This window comes from Schistocerca piceifrons, chromosome 10 (assembly GCF_021461385.2).
Source record: "Schistocerca piceifrons isolate TAMUIC-IGC-003096 chromosome 10, iqSchPice1.1, whole genome shotgun sequence".
Taxonomy (NCBI): Eukaryota; Metazoa; Arthropoda; class Insecta; order Orthoptera; family Acrididae; genus Schistocerca; species Schistocerca piceifrons.
This window is the reverse complement of record NC_060147.1, coordinates 138,666,240-138,686,924: the sequence shown is the minus strand read 5'-3', so window position 1 is coordinate 138,686,924 and position 20,685 is coordinate 138,666,240. Positions and strand designations below refer to the sequence as shown.

Below are 20,685 nucleotides of genomic sequence, written 5' to 3'. Positions count from 1 at the left end.
ACTCTCCCAGTATTTCCTCACATTGTAATACATATGAGCCCTCATTTTGTCAATACAAACCACTGCCAATAATTCTTATGTTCATTCTGGCACCTTTTAAAAACACATCGAATTGAAAGAACAATTATTCTCAGAGTTCAGTCGTCAGTCACGAAATCCAATTACGTGCGACATAAGCTGTAAAGTTTCTGTGAAGATGGAATTTCCTTGCAATATTCACAATATTTCAGAAATTGATACCCAGTAACACATTCATCCATACCAATGTGAATTTATTGTGTACACTTTGCTGCTCTCTCTCACATTTCCGATCCACATCTCTCTCGTAGTAATTTGCACACTATCGACTTACTTATTTTTAACACACTGCTCGCATATATCGTCAGCACTATTACTATCACTCCTTTCTCCTCCTCATCGGCAACAGCTTTAAACATCACAGCGCACATTACTTTAATTTAGGACACGGCCTGTACACAGTCACGCGACTTATTTAGTTCGCCCTACTGCCAGTTTACTTTGACAAGTAATTCATTTGATTCGTACATTGCCGACAGCACGTAATGAATGTTTGTTTGCATTCATCTACTGACTCAATATTATCTCAACTGCTGTCCCTTTTTCTATCAGTATATTACACCTGTGATTATAGATCCTCTCCTTATGCAACGAAGAGGCCAGACTGTTACTTTCTCATCGAGTGTACAGAAGATCAAGTTGGTAGCTCATATTTTTTAACATGAAATCTTGAAACAGATAATGGGAATTGTTTGGGCTTTCCAGTACAATACCGTTAAATGAAGATATTTAGGAATAAGGTCGCCAGTCTAATATACCTTCTCATACATTCACCTTATCCTGTAAGATCTCAGACATTTTTGTTTTCATTCGTACCTACATAAATACTTTTATTGTGTTTAATCCATTATATTATTCTTATTTTTCCACAAATATGACAACTGTTGAAAAGAGGCTTTGGCCTAGGTGATGGTAATATCTATTCCCTGTAGTTTCTTCTTTTTTCTTGTCTCCGTGTTGGAACCTCCCTCTCTCTTTCTCTGTTCCTGTTTTTCAAAGACTCATTTATATTCTTCCTGTCATTGTAACCCTTCATAGCATTTCTGATAGTACACATAACAAAGGCAGAAAAAGTAGCCGGCACTGCTTGGCAGCCAGTTCCCTATACACATGCACACAAATATTCCCCACTCAGTTTGCAATATACAGCAAACGTGAGTTTATGTTTACAAAGATACTTCTCTCAGCAGTTGAAGTTGATGCATACCGTGCATATAATGAGAATTGCTGGGGCTGGCAACTGACAGTGTCAGTTTAATTACGGCACTCTCGTGTACTGAGTAGTGTGCAACTGTGTAACGAAAGTTTTAACAGAGTCAAAGACAGAATCTTCATACAGCCAGCAGGCTGGTATTTCGATCATTTCTCATCTTTGTTCACAATAGCATTTATTTTACTTAGAATACCAAATGCACAAATATTGTGACAGCTTTCCCCGTAAGAGTGAAGAGTAAAAAACTGTCACATGAAGAACTGTTCGAATGCACGGACACTTAAGCCGACTGCGATCCAAATGCCGGACAGTAACCGATCGTCCACAGTCCCGTCGCCAAGTACACTGGCAGCAAATCTGTCTCACTAATTTCTCAATTTCCTGGAAACCGACCATTACACTGGAAGCCTGATATGAACAAACAAAACTTTTGTTATTTTTTAATGTTCGAAAATTTCAACAATCTAAAACAAAATCTGCACGTCGACAGCCGACCTGGGTGTTCGAGAATTGAGGCGTAGTTATCTGATCCCTTTAACAGGCGTTACTCTCGAGTGAATTCCGGCTACTGTGTCAAAGTTCGAGCTGGTCGCAGGGTTTGGCACCTCCTTAGAAGCAAAAATAGTATATTGGGAATCTGCATTGACAAATTACGGATATTCTCACAACAAACAGCTGCATTACAAATACGAACCTCCAAACGTATTAGAAATGAACAGAGGCTAACCGAACAGTACTAACAGATCGGCAGACCGTCCTCGTAGGTGAACTAGACAGTTTCCAAAAACAACTTACGTGTAAAGCACACGGAGAAAATAAATGTGTACGAGTGTGCAAACTGACAGAACTGCTTTATAGAGGCATATCTGTATAGCACTGCCAATCGTTTCGAACACAGGAATCTATCCTGCACATTCTACACGAAAGCCTATGGCAACTGGATATGGCTCGATGCATAAAACCGATATTTGTAATGACTAGAAGGATAATTGGGAAATTTGTGGGAAGTAGAGACAAAACGAAAATATTGTGTATTAATTTTCTGTAACTCCTGCATAATTCCCACTGCAACATATACCATTCTACGTGAAATTGTAGGAAAGAACATAATAATAATAATAAAATAATCCATAGCTGGAATGTAATTTCAAATACATACATTTACGAGTAAAAGTGAATGGAGACTCTGAACTAATCGATACAAATTTTAGATGAGATAATGTGAAATGTTGTGACACTTGTGTTCGATGAGGAAAGAGGCCGCACTATTCTAAAGCTGTGTTTCAGGTTGAGGGAACAGTGAATACAAAACGAGGACAAAGGAAATGGGAGGCAGTCCAATTTGAAATGGCACTGCAGAACATTTCACAAAAAACTAAAAGAAAAGTTATCTGCAATCACAAATTAAAAGTTACTTTGCGTTCACCTGTGTAAGTTTATCAGAATGCAAGGAAACACGTAATTAAAAACATCTCAATCTCCGCTCCTGAAAGTGAAATGGGGCAAACACAAGACACAGTGCACTCTCTGTACTCTCCAGCACTTCTGGGTCATGTGAGAGAACAGAAATGAAGCCACAGGTTGACAGAGGTAGTAGAAATGACAGGACAACATGAGGTAGTAAGCCTTCATTCCAGACTCGTGAAGCACGAGACCGAAATTCTGGCAGTACAGAGTACACGGACAGCGTCCACAAACCTGATCCGGCGATTCGGGGGTGTCGGTCGTCGCCACTATCTTCTCCGGACCCGAGCGAGGTCCTATAATGGCAATTCTTCCCGGAGGTTCCAGCTCCGACCTGTCCCTCGGGAGGTCACCGTTCGAACCGAGTACCGACGGGATCGCGGACCCCCGGGGAGGCGGCTGCGTCTGCGTCTGCGGTTGCGGCGGCGGCGTCCCGGCACCGGCATCGCACGCGACTTCCTGCTCCCAAACAGGCCCGCCGTGAGTCTCGCCGGCTAGCGGTGTGACAGCATCGGCGTCGGGTGGGTGTGACTGTCGAGTGCCCCTCTAGAGTGCGGCACTAGTTTACTGAAATGTCGTGCTGAGACCTCTACACCTAAATCTGACAGCTACAGTTAAGTTCAATGCCCTACTGGAAATGCGTCAACTGTCTCGAAAATGTAGTTACAATATTGTCACGAACTCGAATGTCTTCTGTGCTGTGACGGAGAAACGTAAATTTCACTATCGCCTTCGATTTAAAAATCAACAGTGAATTACTCGAATCGGAAAAGAGTGTACTACGTTGCAGGTGACGACAGAATTACTTTGACATTATTGTCTTTATTTTTACTTATTTCATGTTTAAGTGTTTCAGAAGGAATTTAAAGCGGCCTCAAGTTTGCGGAAATGACTCATTGTAGCTGCTAATCAGACGTACTTCAAATGTTCACTTATTATTACAAGTGCACAGTATTTTTAATTGTCAGCTATTTAAAAATGGAAACTGTTCGAGGAAAATCGATGTAAATTATCGATTTGTGGAAGGTAAGTGTAGAAACAAAAAATTAAAAGGAAAGGGGTAAAGCTCAATTCTTCAGTTATGTGGTTAGTGCTTATGGTCAGCTGGTGAAGTCAGGAATTTGATGGGCCATAAGAATTTTGCTGCTTTAATGCTACACATTCATTACACATAACAAAAGAGAAATTAGTTTCAGCTGAAAAATTTATAAACAAAATAAGGAGTGTGAGATCTGTGGTAGGATACAAATATACCAGTTACGAACCAGCCTCTCTGTGAGGACCGTGGCCTATATTCGGCAGCCTACAACTATGAGATGCTGCATTTATCTTTAACAATTACAGTGTGGACCGAATATCACCATACAGAGGTTCAGAACAGAACTACTATTAGAAGCACATAATCGTAGACGGAATTTAAGTAAAATGATTGTGTGTTCCTACAGGATGGTTAAAATGGCACGAAAAAGAGCATTAAATAAAATATCGGGTGACACAATCCACTGTTTTTTATTACAAAATCAGAAACAGTTTTAGCTCCTGTACTAACACTGCCAACAAAGTGCAGGTAACAATTTGGTACTGATATCCGAAACTACTGAGGCACTCGTATTACACCGTTAATCACACTTCGGCACATGTCAAGCGTGTGCCACACTAAATCACTCCGAGAAGGAACAGATACGTACAATGCAGTGAGAGTCTGCAAGCCAATTTACAAGAGGACAAGGCTAGTGTCGTCACAGACGAGGTCATAGCAGACAGACCCGTCAAATTCCGGCACCGAAGTGTCACCGACGTAGAGGGTACAGGTGGTGGCACTGCCACTCCGAGGATCGTAGTGTTCCCACCGGTACAGTGCAGAGTGAAGAGTCTCTGTAATGCCGACAGTGAGTGCACTGACAACACAAATGTGACACCACACTCGAGTCGCAGTCGTCACGTTGCCCCGTACGACAAAAGGTTATTTTTGAGACCGGCCGGGAGCTGTCACAGTGTGCCGAGTAAGAAACTGTTGTGACTCAAAATCCCCCAGCTAACAGTAAAGCAGAACTTAACTACTGGAAGTACTGATTTCACTTTCAGAGATAGAGGCACAAGTAACAACTGTCTCTATTTATTATAATTGGACGTTTACGTCATTTATCACAGTTTACAGTTTTTGTCAACTTCCTCGCTTACTTTGACAGAAAATGTTATCAGTTTTTATCGACGGGAACAACTTTTTGACCTTCTTTTTCTTATCCTCTTCTTTCTTCGACAACTTATATCCATTTCCTCATCGCTATATATTGGAACATTTCACTCAAAATACGTCTGAAATTTCTAATCGTCTGCCCTCAGGTATTTGAACACAAGTTTAATTAACTACGGCTCTTTATCCCGTTCGAATTTTTCATACAGTTTTCTATGTTTTTCTGATTTGTTTTACTAATAGTTCATAATTTTCACAGATTTGTGATTACTGCTAATACTACTGCTACTACTACAGCAAGTCCTGCTGTAAACAAATAAAAATTACATAGATACGGCTGTCAGAACCATTACATGCATTAAACATATTAATCTCTGAGTATCTGCATAGTTTCACAGTATTACTACAATTTAAGTCTGAATGGCTTATGATCAAATGTTTCATTTTTTAAAATTACGATCAGCCTCTAAACATTATCGATTTCCCCCAATATTATACGACTAGCCTACACTAAATCACCTCAGTGAAAATTCATACCCAAAGCTTAATTCTCTTAAATCGAAAGAGAAACAGAGATACAGAGAGAGAGAGAGAGAGAGAGAGAGAGAGAGAGAGAGAGAGAGAGATGCAATCTTTATGTGCAGATCAACTCAGAGGTGACTCACTAAGGGAATTTCAATGAGGACTGCTCACTAACCTCCTCTGCCGTGACCGAGGTGTGCGGCCGGGTGGCGTCATTCTCGCCAGGTGCAGACGGAGGAGTGTGCGAGCTCTCGTCGTCAAAATCGTTGTAGTCGGCGCAGACGAGTGACGTGTCCGGCTGCTGGCGTGTAGGGGGGGCCGAATTGCCTCCTCCGTTGCCGCCCCCGCTCCCACTGTCGCGCCCACCGGCGGCGCCGGTAGACGGTGGCTGTCCGTACCTGCCGTGTTACACAATTTTGTACATCACGTCTGTTTCGGGCACTTATCTTCAAATTTGTGAAGTTGCACAAGAATGTGTAACACAGTTTCTTCAACTATCCACTCGAGTTTTGAAGAAGATAACACGGATTTTGTCAAATATCTCCCACAGTGGCCAGGAAGGGGAATCACTTTTAACTGTCAGGGAGTCACATACCCACAGAACTTTTATCCAAATACTGACAGGGCTGCAACAGTGAAATTAGTTCGAAGACTGAGGCCCAGTACAGAGCAGCATAACTTCACCTGTACAAAACAGTTCAGCTACTCTCCCAGATATTGGCAGTGTCACTTCTCATCTCTTTCCTCATTTCTACAACACAACAGAAATTATTTTCATTTATTCAATAATTTCACAAAAGCAGAAAGTACGAATACACAGCAACAGTAAACAAATGTTCCCGATCGTTCTGTCTTCTCCTACCAGTTCCCAGAATCTCTTGCCATCTGCCGAGCCTACGGCATCCCGTTATTAGTATTTCTGCCCAGAATTTCAGTTTTCCTGAAGATCTTGTCGGGAGACGATCTGTCAGTCTAAAACAAAGTTCCTTCACCCGAGACACATCCCTTTACTTGGCAACAGGAGCATCCTCCACTGCAAAACGGTCTGTACGAGCTTCGGACTGATGCAGGAGAACGTGCACAACAGTTCCAAAATTCTCAGCTAAACATCCTCCAAACTGCAAGAACGCAAATTCCCCACTGTATTCGAGGATATATCGACTGTGACGAGCTGGTTACACCACACTGTTCTCAGACATTAACGCTGACACATTTCCTGCTGTACGACAGGATAAATCTAGAGTATACGGAATTTGTAGTGAAAACACAGAATTGGCCACTCACCCCCACATCGGCGATCCTCCGCGTAGGCCGAGCTTGAAAGTGCCGTAGCGGCCAAACAACCTCAGAATGGGGATGGGGTTCTGAGGGTTGTGCGGGTTGCCACCCCCTCCACCCCCACCTTCACCTCCACCTCCACCGTCGCCGTCGTGCTGCCGATCCTGCTGCTGCTGAGGCGTGGGCGGGTGCTCCGCACCCTGCGGACTGCCGGAGACCCTGGGCTGGGGGGTCAGCTGCTGCCGTGGGGACGGAGTCGTCGGGCTCTGCGGTGGCGGGGCCGGGCTGCCACCTGTGACACTTCTGTGGTGAGTTCTGCCCTTCCAGGAACTGTCCCTACTCCTTACCAGTCGACTGCTCACAACCTCGACTGCACGGTGAACAGTTGGCTTTACTACTTCTGTTATCAATTTATGAGCTGCTCAGTACAGTTCCCTTTTTTTCGTATAATTGTGTACTTATCATTTACAGGTGACCGTTATAAACACCCGACTATACATTTCGTGCTTAATGTTTGTAGTACAGCTGTAGATATTTGTACTGAACGTGTCACATAAATGTGGACAGCGGGAAGAACAGAGCTATTGTCTCAAAATGCACAGCTGTGTATTAACGTCATTTCATCGTACATTGTACGCTAAATAAATATAATGACCACTACCTCGGGTTCTTAAGATGACTAACATTAATATTTGAGTTTATATAAAAAGTGACAACTAACCGCACTGAGTCACCCACTAAATACTTTGGCACTATATACACCACAAGTTTCTAAATCAAAATTTGTCTACACAATAGAAGTTCTGCATATGAAACATTTTTAGGCTGGCCTATAAATTTAGATTAGCTATATGTCAGGCATGTTATATCGTTAGAGAAGTGATCAAAGAATTTGGTAGCATCAATATTCACTTGTTTTGAAGGGAAGTAAATTACAATCGTAAGTAACAAAGGTTTATTTTCATTTAATGTATTAGATGCAGAGTTATTTATTATATACTGTTGCCAGTAACTCACAGCAAATTGCACAAATTAATGAATATACTGTGGTGCTGTAGTTAAAATACGTAAATCTTTACAGAGTCTTTTACGAGATGGTCATGGGTCAGTTTTGCATATTATTCTTATGGCACACTTACCTGTCGCAGAAACCTGGTTTCTTTAGTTCCTCTCTGTTTAAATGACTTAATACTAGTTTAGGTTTGTACCTCTACAACATCTAGGTAAAATACAAGACGTTTTCTCATCAAGAACAAATACACAATACAAATTTAGATAAAGATGTGCAAACAATACCGCAATACGTCATATTGACCGAACTACGAGGTGCATTCCAGTTCTAAGGTCTCCGATTTTTTTTCTAATTAACTACTCACCCGAAATCGATGAAACTGGCGTTACTTCTCGATGTAATCGCCCTGCAGACGTACACATTTTTCACAACGCTGACGCCATGATTCCATGGCAGCGGCGAAGACTTCTTTAGGAGTCTGTTTTGACCATTGGAAAATTGCTGAGGCAATAGCAGCACGGCTGGTGAATGTGCGGCCACGGAGAGTGTCTTTCATTGTTGGAAAAAGCCAAAAGTCATTAGGAGCCAGGTCAGGAGAGTAGGGAGCATGAGGAATCACTTCAAAGTTGTTATCACGAAGAAACTGTTGCGTAACGTTGGCTCGATGTGTGGGTGCATTGTCTTGATGAAACAGCACACGCGCAGCCCTTCCCGGACATTTTTGTTGCAGTGCAGGGAGGAATTTGTCCTTCAAAACATTTTCGTAGGATGCACCTGTTACCGTAGTGCCCTTTGGAACGTGATGGGTAAGGATTACGCCCTCGCTGTCCCAGAACATGGACACCATCATTTTTTCAGCACTGGCGGTTACCCAAAATTTTTTTGGTGGCGGTGAATCTGTGTGCTTCCATTGAGCTGACGGGCGCTTTGTTTCTGGATTGAAAAATGGCATCCACATCTCATCCATTGTCACAACCGACGAAAAGAAAGTCCCATTCGTGCTGTCGTTGCACGTCAACATTGCTTGGCAACATGCCACACGGGCAGCCGTGTGGTCGTCCGTCAGCATTCATGGCACCCACCTGGATGACACTTTTCGCATTTTCAGGTCGTGATGCAGGATTGTATGCACAGAACCCACAGAAACGCCAACTCTGGAGGCGATCTGTTCAACAGTCATTCGGCGATCCCCCAAAACAATTCTCTCCACTTTCGCGATCTTGTCGTCAGACCGGCTTGTGCGAGCCCGAGGTTGTTTCCGTTTGTTGTCACATGATGTTCTGCCTTCATTAAACTGTCGCACCCACAAACGCACTTTCGACACATCCATAACTCCATCACCACATGTCTCCTTCAACTGTCGATGAATTTCAATTGATTTCACACCACGCAAATTCAGAAAACGAATGATCGCACGCTGTTCAAGTAAGGAAAACGTCGCCATTTTAAGTATTTAAAACAGTTCTTGTTCTTGCCGCTGGCGGTAAAATTCCATCTGCCGTACGGTGCTGCCATCTCTGGGACGTATTGACAATGAATGCAGCCTCATTTTAAAACAATGCGCACGTTTCTATCTCTTTCCAGTCCGGAGAAAAAAAAATTGGAGGCCTTAGAACTTGAATGCATCTCGTATGAGACAAACTTTTTTCACAAATTTGGCACTCAAAAAACACAGGACCACCTTAATTCACAGATAAAGCTTTGCCTCCTGAGGTCAACATTTTTAGATTGCGTAATAGCGTAATGCAGGGTTAGTTTTACATTCACAGATGAAGCTTCGGTACTCGAGGTCATAAGCAGATTTAACTTGACGATTTCAGAAGTGTGGCACATTGGGCAGTGATACCAGTTTGGCCAAATGATGGGACCAGACAACAGTAGCGACTGATAGTGGATGCAACTCATGCTGAGGCAGTTTGGAAATGTGGATCTACGAGTTTGCAATTCACGATTTGTTTACACAGACAATGAAACATTAATTTCAAGTTGACAGTTACTTGTGAGTCGGAGACGACGAAAACTGAGCAGCACGAATAAAATTTATGACACACAAGAAGATTTTCAGAGGTGGCAGCAATGAATCAGAGATTGCAAGACCAATCGGAGAGTGTTGCAGGAATCGGAGTACTGAACTGTCGAGCAAATGTGAGAGAAATCCGCCAAAGGCTCCCAGATTACTAGTGAAATTATCCAAATGAAGGCACTGGACATAATAAGTTATTTTTTCTCTTAATTTACAGTAAGTACGAGACGGTGTGTGACGACTACGAAGTCAGTGGGTCTTATACTACGATACAGAAAAACACTAGCTCAGCAACTTCTTGTAGTGTCTGATGAAAAGCTATTTGCGTGTCAGTGCCTTCCAGTTCAATCTACCTAAGAATTTGCTACAACTGTCTACAATAGATAGTGTGACCTGTTTTAGGCAGATCTTAATATGCTTTGTATAAGTATAAAACATCGGAGACACACTTCGCCTTTTGCAAGACATTGTTTCTTTAGTTTTTCTCTACCCTAAAATGTTTCAGCACTTTTAGTGCTATCTTCAGTGGAATGTTTTTAATTGTCCAGTCTGATAATGATTATGGTGCAGGAACATTTGAATTAATTATGTCTGGAATACTAATTTGAAAAACAAATATTTATATAATTTTATAGATACCTTACATGACAATACGAAGTTATTTTATGCTGGTAGCTTTGTAACTACCACAAATTTTACATTCAGTCATCTGCAAACAACAAAACAGTTTCTATTCTTCCACTTTTCGCCATTTTCGATATAAAAATTGTGTTATTTAGCATGTTACAGACAATTTTTTATTCTGTAGGTGTGTTACTCATCATTTCCAATGTGTTAAGACACTTATTATATTTATTAAAAGAGTTTTGAGGCTTACATGTGCAATTTCATTTATTTTATAACAAAATCAGTAGATTGTCATCTAGCATGTTGTTACTGCGACTGTATGATGTTAATTGTTATGTTGAGCATTTATTTGAAAGATGACATGCAAATTTCCAAGTGTTATTAACGTTCAGGACATTGTGTGTGTGTGTGTGTGTGTGTGTGTGTGTGTGAGAGAGAGAGAGAGAGAGAGAGAGAGAGAGAGAGAGAGAGAGAGAGAGAGAGAGAGAGAGAGAAAGGGGGGGGGGGGGTATTTGCACAGTTGGTCTATTGTGGCAAATATTGTTTTAGTACAGAGTGGTACATGTTAATTTAGTATGTATTTTCCTTATGCTATAGATTTTTCTGCATGATGCTTCTCCATTTTTTGGATGTAGTTGTTAATTTTGGGTGCAGGCTATTGCTAGTTATAAGAACTTTCAAACTTGTTTCCATGTTTGCTGAGTGAAGATTCTATGCCATTACATGGAGTACAAATGTTGAGAGGAGCTATTACTTTTTAATACTCTTTGGTGTTCTGCATATTTGGTTCAGAAGTTCCTACATGTTGTGTACACACATACATACTGACAGCAAATGAAGGGTTGATTGCAGATACCACAATGGCTACATTTATCAGTGTTAGTCATCTGTCCTCCAAGTTCATTCTGTATTGTACTTGTTACTTCAGTATGCTATGTTGCGACCCTGCCGTTTTAGCAAAATTCCTAACACGCATACGAATTTCTTGTTGTACGTCATCATTTGTTCCTTACTGTCTGCTAACTTATTCAGTTTGCTGCTGAGGAAAAAACGTACAATATTTCGTGTTTCAGTTATGTAATATGTCATTAACTACATACATAAATAAACTTAAAAAATGTAACGTAATTGGTAGATAGAAAATCTACTCATCGTGTAGCAGCAGGAGAAAATACATACAAAAGTTGAGGAAATGTGCAAGCTCTCTCAGAGCCAGTGGCTTCTCTTCTGGCAGAAGGGTTAAAGGGAAAGGAACGAATGAAAAGGACTGGCGAGGTTTAAGAAATGGGAAGAGTTAAGGTGATGCCACTCCAAATCCTGATTCAGGGGACACTTACCGAATTAGATGAGAAGAAGACTGTTTGATGGATATGGCATCAGATGAGATTTGAAAACTGAGTGCTTAAAGGTGGAAGATATAGTAATAAGCGAGACAGACATCACTAACAAAACATCGTGCAAGAGTCAATAAGAGCAGAGAACTATGTGCATTACATGGGGTAGGCAGATGGAGGTAGGGGGTTGAAAAAAACAGACAGGTCAGAAAATAAATGATATAGAAATTTAAATGGAAGAGACAAGAGGAATAGTTACTGAGAAAAAATTCTGAAGGTGAAGAAATTAGCATAAATTAAGGCCAGGTGGATGGCAAAAACCAAGGACATGTTGTAATGCCACTCTCACCTGTGGAGTTGTGAGAAACTTGTGTCTGGGGGAAGAATCCAGATGGCATGTCTGGTGAAAAAGGCACTAAGGTCATGACTGTCATGCTGTAGAATATGCTACGAAATAGGATATTGTGTGTTGCCAACATACACCTCTGTCTATGGCCATTCATCCTAACTCAGTTGTAGTCATTACGGCATTTTCCATTTGGAGTACTCGTCATACAATGGACGTACCTAATTTTGTGCTATCACTCGTAGAACACCGCGTTCGACATCTCGAATTGTTTACAAGATAGGACAATTGTTACGATTACGCGATTTGTGACGCACGAGACTGTGGGTGGTTTGTCGTGCCGGACAGTGCCTCGGATATAAATCTGAGTAGCTCGAGAAGATATAAGGTATCATTCTGCTCTCAACTTTAAATAAAAGTTTGATATGTGCTCTACATCTCATTTCTTGCAATGTACGAGAGAAAATTAACCGTATGTAAAGTTTAAAGTTTATGTGATGCGTTTTTACCTCTGCAAAATATTTCATACGAAGTTTTTCTTAATTTGATGCAGCACAGCAACTGTGGCATAAAGAAGTGCAGTTCTTTATCAAGCGAAGATATCAGACTGTAAGACGTATAAATCCCCCCCCCCCCCCCCCCCCCCCCCCCCCATCTACTGGTCTTAAACACAGACGGAATGGGGCACACTGCGCCCGACCTTCCATCGGATACGAAACCTAATAACTCGAGAAAGAAGAGAGACACTGTTCAGCTCTCAATTATAAATACACTTTTGGTATCTTATCTACATTTCATTCATTGAAATGGATGAGCGAAAATCGACAACAGAAAATGTGTTTTTATACCTGTAAACTCTTTAAAATTTCACGCAATGTTTAACTTAATTTGATGCAGTGCAGTAAGTACGACGACAAACAAAAACAAATTCCGTTCCTTACTGGGTGAAGATAACAGACTGCACGATGTGAAAAAAGTAAAATTTTTTAACCTAACAGTTTCTGAAAAATGTGTCAGCAAGTACTTCATATCGGCCGGACCGCCGTCTCTCAGCCCGGCCACCAGTACAGCCATAAAAAAGGGGCCTCAGTACAGAATGCAAAGAGCTCATCCGTAGCAGCAAAAGGGTCGACGTATCCCACATTAATTCTCTTAACTCTAAGAAAAGTCTTGCCTTCTTGGAGTCAGATAAATAAATAGTATGTTGGCCATTTCAATATTGTCTGGGTAACAGTGGAAATACATTCTGACCCCTAAAAGGTACTGCTAAATGATGACACTCACCTCCCTGTTGCAGCAGAAGGAGCTGCTGCTGGCGTTGCAGCATCTGCTGTTGCTGTTGCTGCAGCAGCTGGTGGCGCTGCTGCAGGGAGAGCTGCTGCTGGCGCGGCTGCAGCGTGGCCAGCGCGTTCTGCTGCTCGTGCTGCAGCTGCTGCGAACACACACGTTCCCACTGTGACTCGGAACGACATCTCCTCTGTACGGGCAGATGAGTTAATTCCAAATTGTGAAGACGAGTGGCACATCTGGGTACGGAGCGTGGAGGATTACATTTGAGCTTCTCACCTATCGGCTACAGACGGTCCGAGATCTGAGAAATCCTCTACTCGTATTCACTGTCGACGTTCCGGTGTGGAGCGTTAGAATACGAGAGGACGAGATTTTCCGTACGACACTGCAGTCTGGCTAGTGCCGGTGTGACTCGAGACTGGCACGAGAACGCCTGTCTGGATGCGTTTTCATTTTGTTCGATTTCCTGCTGCCTCCCGTAACGGGAATCTGGATGACAGCTTTCACTCGATCACTTTTCAGAGAACTTGGTACTGACAATTCTATTTTATTTTTAAATATGTGCAACGGCTTATGTAATTTCTGATCACTGTAATAGCAACAGCTAATGCAGAAAAGACAGACAAATCATTATCAAATGATGATTCAAGAATATAATAATTGAAAGAATAAATAGTTTTACAGACCAGTTTCCATAAAATCGTAACCGAAAGACTGCAAATCACAAAAAAAAAAAAAAATCTGCTAATCCAAAAAGATTATTCCCCCCACCCCCGAAATGTTATCAGAAAACCTCACTTCTGAAATGGACTTAGCTTTGCCCCATTTTCATAAATCTGTTTCCCTCAGAGGTGTAAAAGACACAGAAACTCACATTATTCGCACAGCCTCACTGAGCATCCGTCAAGAAATCGAGAACATTGGGAGCACACCTGGTTGAACTTGTAGGAGTTCTCATTTTTTGGACGAAAAGTCAATTTCTTTCAGTTTCCAATAACAGAGTTCCGGATCCTCGATGTTTTGAATCTGCCATCTGCTATTCACTGATGGCGAGGTCACTATAGACATTACGTGAGCTCAGGCAGCGTGTTGGCGGAGAAAAGAAATTGGCAGTGTGATTTTAAAGGAACTGTCACAGCATTTGCCGTAACGACTCGGGGAAACCCAGAAGAATCCGAGTCGTCACGGCCTTACGGGGCTCGATTCCTTCCAAATGCCAGTCCGGCACTTTAATGACTCACCTCGGTCGTTACCTTCACACTAGCATGCATACAGGTGTAAGCTGGATGATATTTCCTTCAGCCTTTCAGGGTTTGACAACACAGTGCAAACCAAGTTCTTCACATTATTCACTGATGGTGAGCACATTTTAAATGAAGTGCAAAACTATTAAGGAGACCACACTGTGGTTCAGGTCGGAAAAAAAAAAAAAAAAATCGATTTTTGGTTTTATCACATTTCGATAGATTAAGGTTTTATTTAAGTACTCTGAAAAGGAATTTGGTGAAAAAAATTTTTGAGCATTTAAAGAGCATTTTCCTACCACATGTGTTTATGTGCCACACTCACTTTTCTGTCACCCACTGTCAACTCCAAGGCATATGGAAATGCCATTATTAGCAAAATAGAATGTGTAGGCCATGTTCAAAAACATTTGGGAACAAGACTGAAAAAACTAACTGTTGATATGACGGCAAAAAAATTAGAAGATGGAAAATTGTTGACCGGACAGGGTCAGTTAACTAAAACTGAAATAGAAAACTTGCAGGTATACTATGGGCAGGCAGTTAGGAGAAATAAAGAAAATCTGGAGGCAATGAAGAGATATGTTTGGGCCATATTCTTCCATTAAGTCCTCTACTGATGATAAGCTATGTCACGGATTGTGTCCATCAGGAGAAAATTCGTGGTGCAAATACAATAGCACTCAGGCAACTGGAGAATCTTATTCTCACCAGCATCCTCTTCCTGCTGCTGTTATAGCAATTAAACCTGTTTTCAGAGACTTGGCTCATCCTGATCTTCTAAGGAAATGTCTGCATGGGCAGACACAGAACCCAAATGAATGTTTCAACAGCATAATTTGGAACCACCTTCCTAAAACTGTATTTGTAGGCACGCATACAATGAAACTAGGAGTTCGTGATGCTGTTATTACATTCAATTGTGGTAATATTGTAAAGTGTTGGGTACTGAAAAAGCTGGGAATTAATCCTGGTGAAAATACGATCACACGGATGCAACAGTGCGATAAAATGAGGATAGCCGATGCAGACAGGTCTGCATCTAATATGGCCAAGAAGACGAGACAAATATCCAGGAAGGTGAAAAAGAAGCTGGAAGACCTGTGAGAAGCCAAAGACGGGCCAACAAATGCAGCAGGACAGTTTTAATTAACTGAAAGTAACAAATTTCAAAAGTTTTTTCTTTAAAGTCAATTTCCTGCAAACTAAAATTTTCAGTACATATGCCCTATTATATCAAAACTATCACAGATAAATGAATGAAATTTTCAGAGACTCTGTGTAACATAAAAGGCCACCTCTGGTATTACATTCATTAATATTCCACCATTAGGAAGTTCTCAAAAAAATATTTTCTGCAGAAAAAAACTTTATATTTTTTGTTAATAAATTTAAAAAAGTATTTCTTAAAAACTATAAAATGGATAAAGTAGATTTTAGTACAGTTGACTCTATTAGCATCATGTAACATACAGTAAGAATATTAAGGTCCTGCATCAAATAGTCCCCCCCCCCCCCCCCCCCCCAGAAATGGGTAAAATACTTGCCTAAATTAACATGGGTTAGATAGGCAGGGTGTGGTTCCCTTCAGTAACCCTAAAAGTATCACTGGGGACAAAGCAGAGTCAGTTAAATCGATCATCATATTTGAGAGTGGCGTATCGAAGGACGGGGCGTTCTCACCTCCTGCTGCAGGATCTGCTGTTGCTGCTGCTGTATGTGGCGCTGCACGATCAGCTGCTGCTGCTGCTGCCGCTGCTGCTGGGACGGGCCCGCCGCAGGAGTCGCTGGCGACGAGCCCGCGCCCCCCGAGGGCCGCCCGCCCACGGGCGACGCCCGCTCACTGGCGCCCGACCCGTAGCCGGCCGGCAAGCTGCGCGGGCGGTGCAACTCCGCGGGGGAGGAGGCGGCGGCCGGCTGCGGCTGCGGCGTCCCCAGCCCGAGGGGGGAGCGCGCAAAGCGGGGGACCGCGTGTTGGATCCTGGTGGGTGCACCGGCCCGAGTTTTTTACTGAGACACAGTAAAACTGTAGCACATTTAAAATAACCGTGTATTTGGCTTCCTCACATTCTCCTTTCATAATGGGGTCTGTATATGGACAGAGGAAAGTAATTCCCAGACTTCACAATTAAAAATACACTTTTTCCTGGTCAAGTGACAGCATACTTTCCCTCAGAACTGTAAAACTTATCAATCCTTCGAAAGGTTAAAGTTTTATACATCACGACGTAGAACTTTGCAGCACTTCAAAAAACTATACAAAGCAGAAAAAAAGTAGGTTAGTGCAGATCTCTGAAGTGCAGCAATGTGCACACTGCATATTTTTGTATTACGAAAGTATAAATTCGAATTCCACCAGACACGGTATGTCAGTTTCCGAAGCACCGAAATCGGGATTGCGATGTGCTTTTGTTAGCCAATCGTAGCTCGTGTCATGTGATCTTGCCAGCCGTACTCAGAGCGTAGGACACGTTATTTAGTCACACGGAAGTAAGAAGAAGAAGGGAGTTGCCATTACGTCACAAACTTGAAGCTGACGTCCACCATTTTATGTAGCCCAAATATTAGGTTCACCGCATTTATACTTCCGTGGTTCACCACGGTGATACTTTCTCGTGATATCGCTCTGATAGATCTGTGCCCGGTTTCAGTCACTGGGGATATCTGTCGAGTTTTGCAGTCGTATCCCGAAGCCCATCTGGTGCTTCGATCGTGTAAAGCCGTAGTTGTTTCATCGAAAATGCCAGCTTGTGTCATTTATGGGTGTAGTAATCGATCCAATTATAATGTTAAGTTTGAAGGTATTCACATTCCATTTGTAAGTGGAGCCATTGAAACAATATTTTCTTTTATATGTTTGTTACCGGTGAAAAATAATCCACAGGGAGCATCCTCTTAATCACATTTATAGTACTGCACTGCTGCACTGCACTGTTGTTATTGACCACACATTGAATGATGACGATGTTTGGTTTGTGGGGTGTTCGACTGCACGATCATCAGCACCCGCACAAAGTGCCAATTTTTTCACCAGTCCAATTTTGTACACAGTCCAATATATTCACTGTCACAAATGATGGTGATGAAATGATGAGGACAACACAAACACTCAGTCCCCTGGCAGAGAAAATGACCAACCTAGCCGGGAATCAAACCCGGGACCCTGTAATCCAGAGGCAGCAGTGCTAGCCACTAGACCACGAGCTGCAGACACACCGAATGTAGCATCACAGGTAAGTTTTCAAAGAGAGAAGATGTTTAAACTACAGTGAGATATGTAGCGATAATCTAATAAAACAATAACTCTATTGTAATGGAGGTATACCTCTATGCAGTTCCGTTTCTTTTGACATTTCAAGAATTGCTCACTTTGTTAACATGCACAAGATAAGATGACATGCCTTGCTTCTTTCCTTATTGCCACATTTATTGGCTAGCAAAGAAGACATAGGCAAGATTTCTGCCAACATGAACATTAAAAATGCTGTACATATGAGTTGAAAGCTGAAAATGTAATTAACAAGGAGCAGTACCTGCACAGAAACAAGGACTGGCTTTGGCGTTCCAGCTTCATTTTCTACTGGTACAAATACAAGTAGAATTAAATGGAATATGAAAGCATCGTTTCAACATCACATCCTTCTCTTCTCGGTTATTCGAAATTATCAACAAAAAACAAGTTACATTAACAAGGCTTAATGTGTCATATTACTAGGGCAAATATGGATTCCAGAACAGAAAAATGTTCCAAATTGCCTTCCTCACACTGTTATTCATGCAAGCAAAGTAATTTTTAATATTTAAAGCATCTGTTGTACACACACAACAAAAATTAAAAACCAGATGCAGTCGTAAATGATAGTCTGCTGATATTTTGGGCTATTTGAGATGACGGCAGGCCCCAGCCCTTCTGGGATCAAGCAACAAACGACGTAAGTATGTCTATAGCGCCATCTCTCTTCTTTTTTACATCCAAATCATATGACGTGATGCATCGAGCCAATAGCGACATCACAGTTAAGTAGCGCAAACAAACAAATATGAAAAGTTAATGCTTTAAATTAATGTACATAGTGTAGCTAAAAGAAAAGTTAAGTTTTTACATATAGTATTGGTCTTCAGGATTAATAACTAAAAAACAGCTAAACTTTCACATATAATATTGGTCTTTTTTGTGTATTATGCTTTAAGACACCCCCCCCCCCCCCCCCCCTCATGAACCATGGACCTTGCCGTTGGTGGGGAGGCTTGTGTGCCTCAGCGATACAGATGGCCGTACCGTAGGTGCAACCACAACGGAGGGGTATCTGTTGAGAGGCCAAACAGACGTGCGGTTCCTGAAGAGGGGCAGCAGCCTTTTCAGTAGTTGTAGGGGCAACAGTCTGGATGATTGACTGATCTGGCCTTGTAACACTAACCAAAATAGCCTTGCTATGCTGGTACTGCGAATGGCTGAAAGCAAGGGGAAACTACAGACGTAATTTTTCCCAAGGGCATGCAGCTTTACTGTAAACTGGCATTCTACGGATCGGAGTGTGGAATGTCAGATCCCTTAATCGGGCAGGTAGGTTACGAAATTTTAAAAGGGAAATGGATAGGTTAAAGTTAGATATAGTGGGAATTAGTGAAGTTCGGTGGCAGGAGGAAGAAGACTTTTGGTCAGGTGAATACAGGGTTATAAATACAAAATCAAATAGGGGTAATGCAGGAGTAGGTTTAATAATGAATAAAAAATAGGAGTGCGGGTAAGCTACTACAAAAAGTATAGTGAACGCATTATTGTGGCCAAGATAGACACGAAGCCCATGCCTACTACAGTAGTACAAGTTTATATGCCAACTAGCTCTGCAGATGACGAGATTGAAGAAATGCATGATGAGATAAAAGAAATTATTCAGGTACTGAAGGGAGATGAAAATTTAATAGTCATGGGTGACTGGAATTCGAGAGTAGGAAAAGGGAGAGAAGGAAACATAGTAGGTGAATATGGATTGGGGGTAAGAAATGAAAGAGGAAGCCGTCTGGTAGAATTTTGCATAGAGCATAACTTAATCATAGCTAACACTTGGTTCAAGAATCATAAAAGAAGGTTGTATACATGGAAGAATCCTGGAGATACTAGAAGGTATCAGATAGATTATATAATGGTAAGACAGAGATTTAGGAACCAGGTTTTAAATTGTAAGACATTTCCAGGGGCAGATGTGGACTCTGATCACAATCTATTGGTTCTGAACTGTAGATTAAAACTGAAGAAACTGCAAAATAGTGGGAATTTACGGAGATGGGACCTGGATAAACTGAAAGAACCAGAGGTTGTACAGAGTTTCAGGGAGAGTATAAGGGAACAATTGACAGGAATGGGGGAAAGAAATACAATAGAAGAAGAATGGGTAGCTCTGAGGGATGAAGTAGTGAAGGCAGCAGAGGATCAAGTAGGTAAAAAGACGGGGGCTAGTGGAAACCCTTGGGTAACAGAAGAAATATTGAATTTAATTGATGAAAGGAGAAAATATAAAAATGCAGTAAATGAAACAGGCAAAAAGGAATACAAAAGTCTCATAAATGAGATCGACAGGAAGTGCAAAATGGCTAAGCAGGGATGGCTTGAGGACAAATGTCAGGATGTGGAGGCTTATCTCACTAGGGGTAAGATAGATACTACCTGCAGGAAAATTAAAGAGACCTTTGGAGAAAAGAGAACCACTTGTATGAATATCAAGAACTTTGATGGAAACCCAGTTCTAAGCAAAGAAGGGAAAGGAGAAAGGTGGAAGGAGTATATAGAGGGTCTATACAAGGATGATGTACTTGAGGACAATATTATGGAAATGGAAGAGGATGTACATGAAGATGAAATGGGAGATACGATACTGCGTGGAGAGTTTGGCAGAGCACTGAAAGACCTAAGACCAAACAAGGCCCTGGGAATAGACAACATCCCATTAGAACTACTGACGGCCTTGGGAGAGCCAGTCCTGACAAAACTCTACCATCTGGTGAGCAAGATGTATGAGACAGGCGAAATACCCTCATATTTCAAGAAGAATATAATAATTC

At 41.7% G+C, this 20,685-nt stretch overlaps 1 protein-coding gene across 1 annotated transcript in view; it reads right to left on the bottom strand.

Moving 5' to 3' along the window:
- Window positions 1–20,685, bottom strand: part of LOC124718777 (histone-lysine N-methyltransferase 2C-like) — a 434,091-nt gene that overhangs the window by 156,260 nt on the left and 257,146 nt on the right. The window contains exons 46-49 of the mRNA XM_047244388.1: window positions 16,367–16,606; window positions 6,756–7,052; window positions 5,647–5,869; window positions 2,990–3,214 (exon numbers count right to left, since the gene is read on the bottom strand). Of these exons, the coding sequence (XP_047100344.1) occupies window positions 2,990–3,214; window positions 5,647–5,869; window positions 6,756–7,052; window positions 16,367–16,606 (985 nt within the window). The remainder of the gene's footprint in view (window positions 1–2,989; window positions 3,215–5,646; window positions 5,870–6,755; window positions 7,053–16,366; window positions 16,607–20,685) is intronic.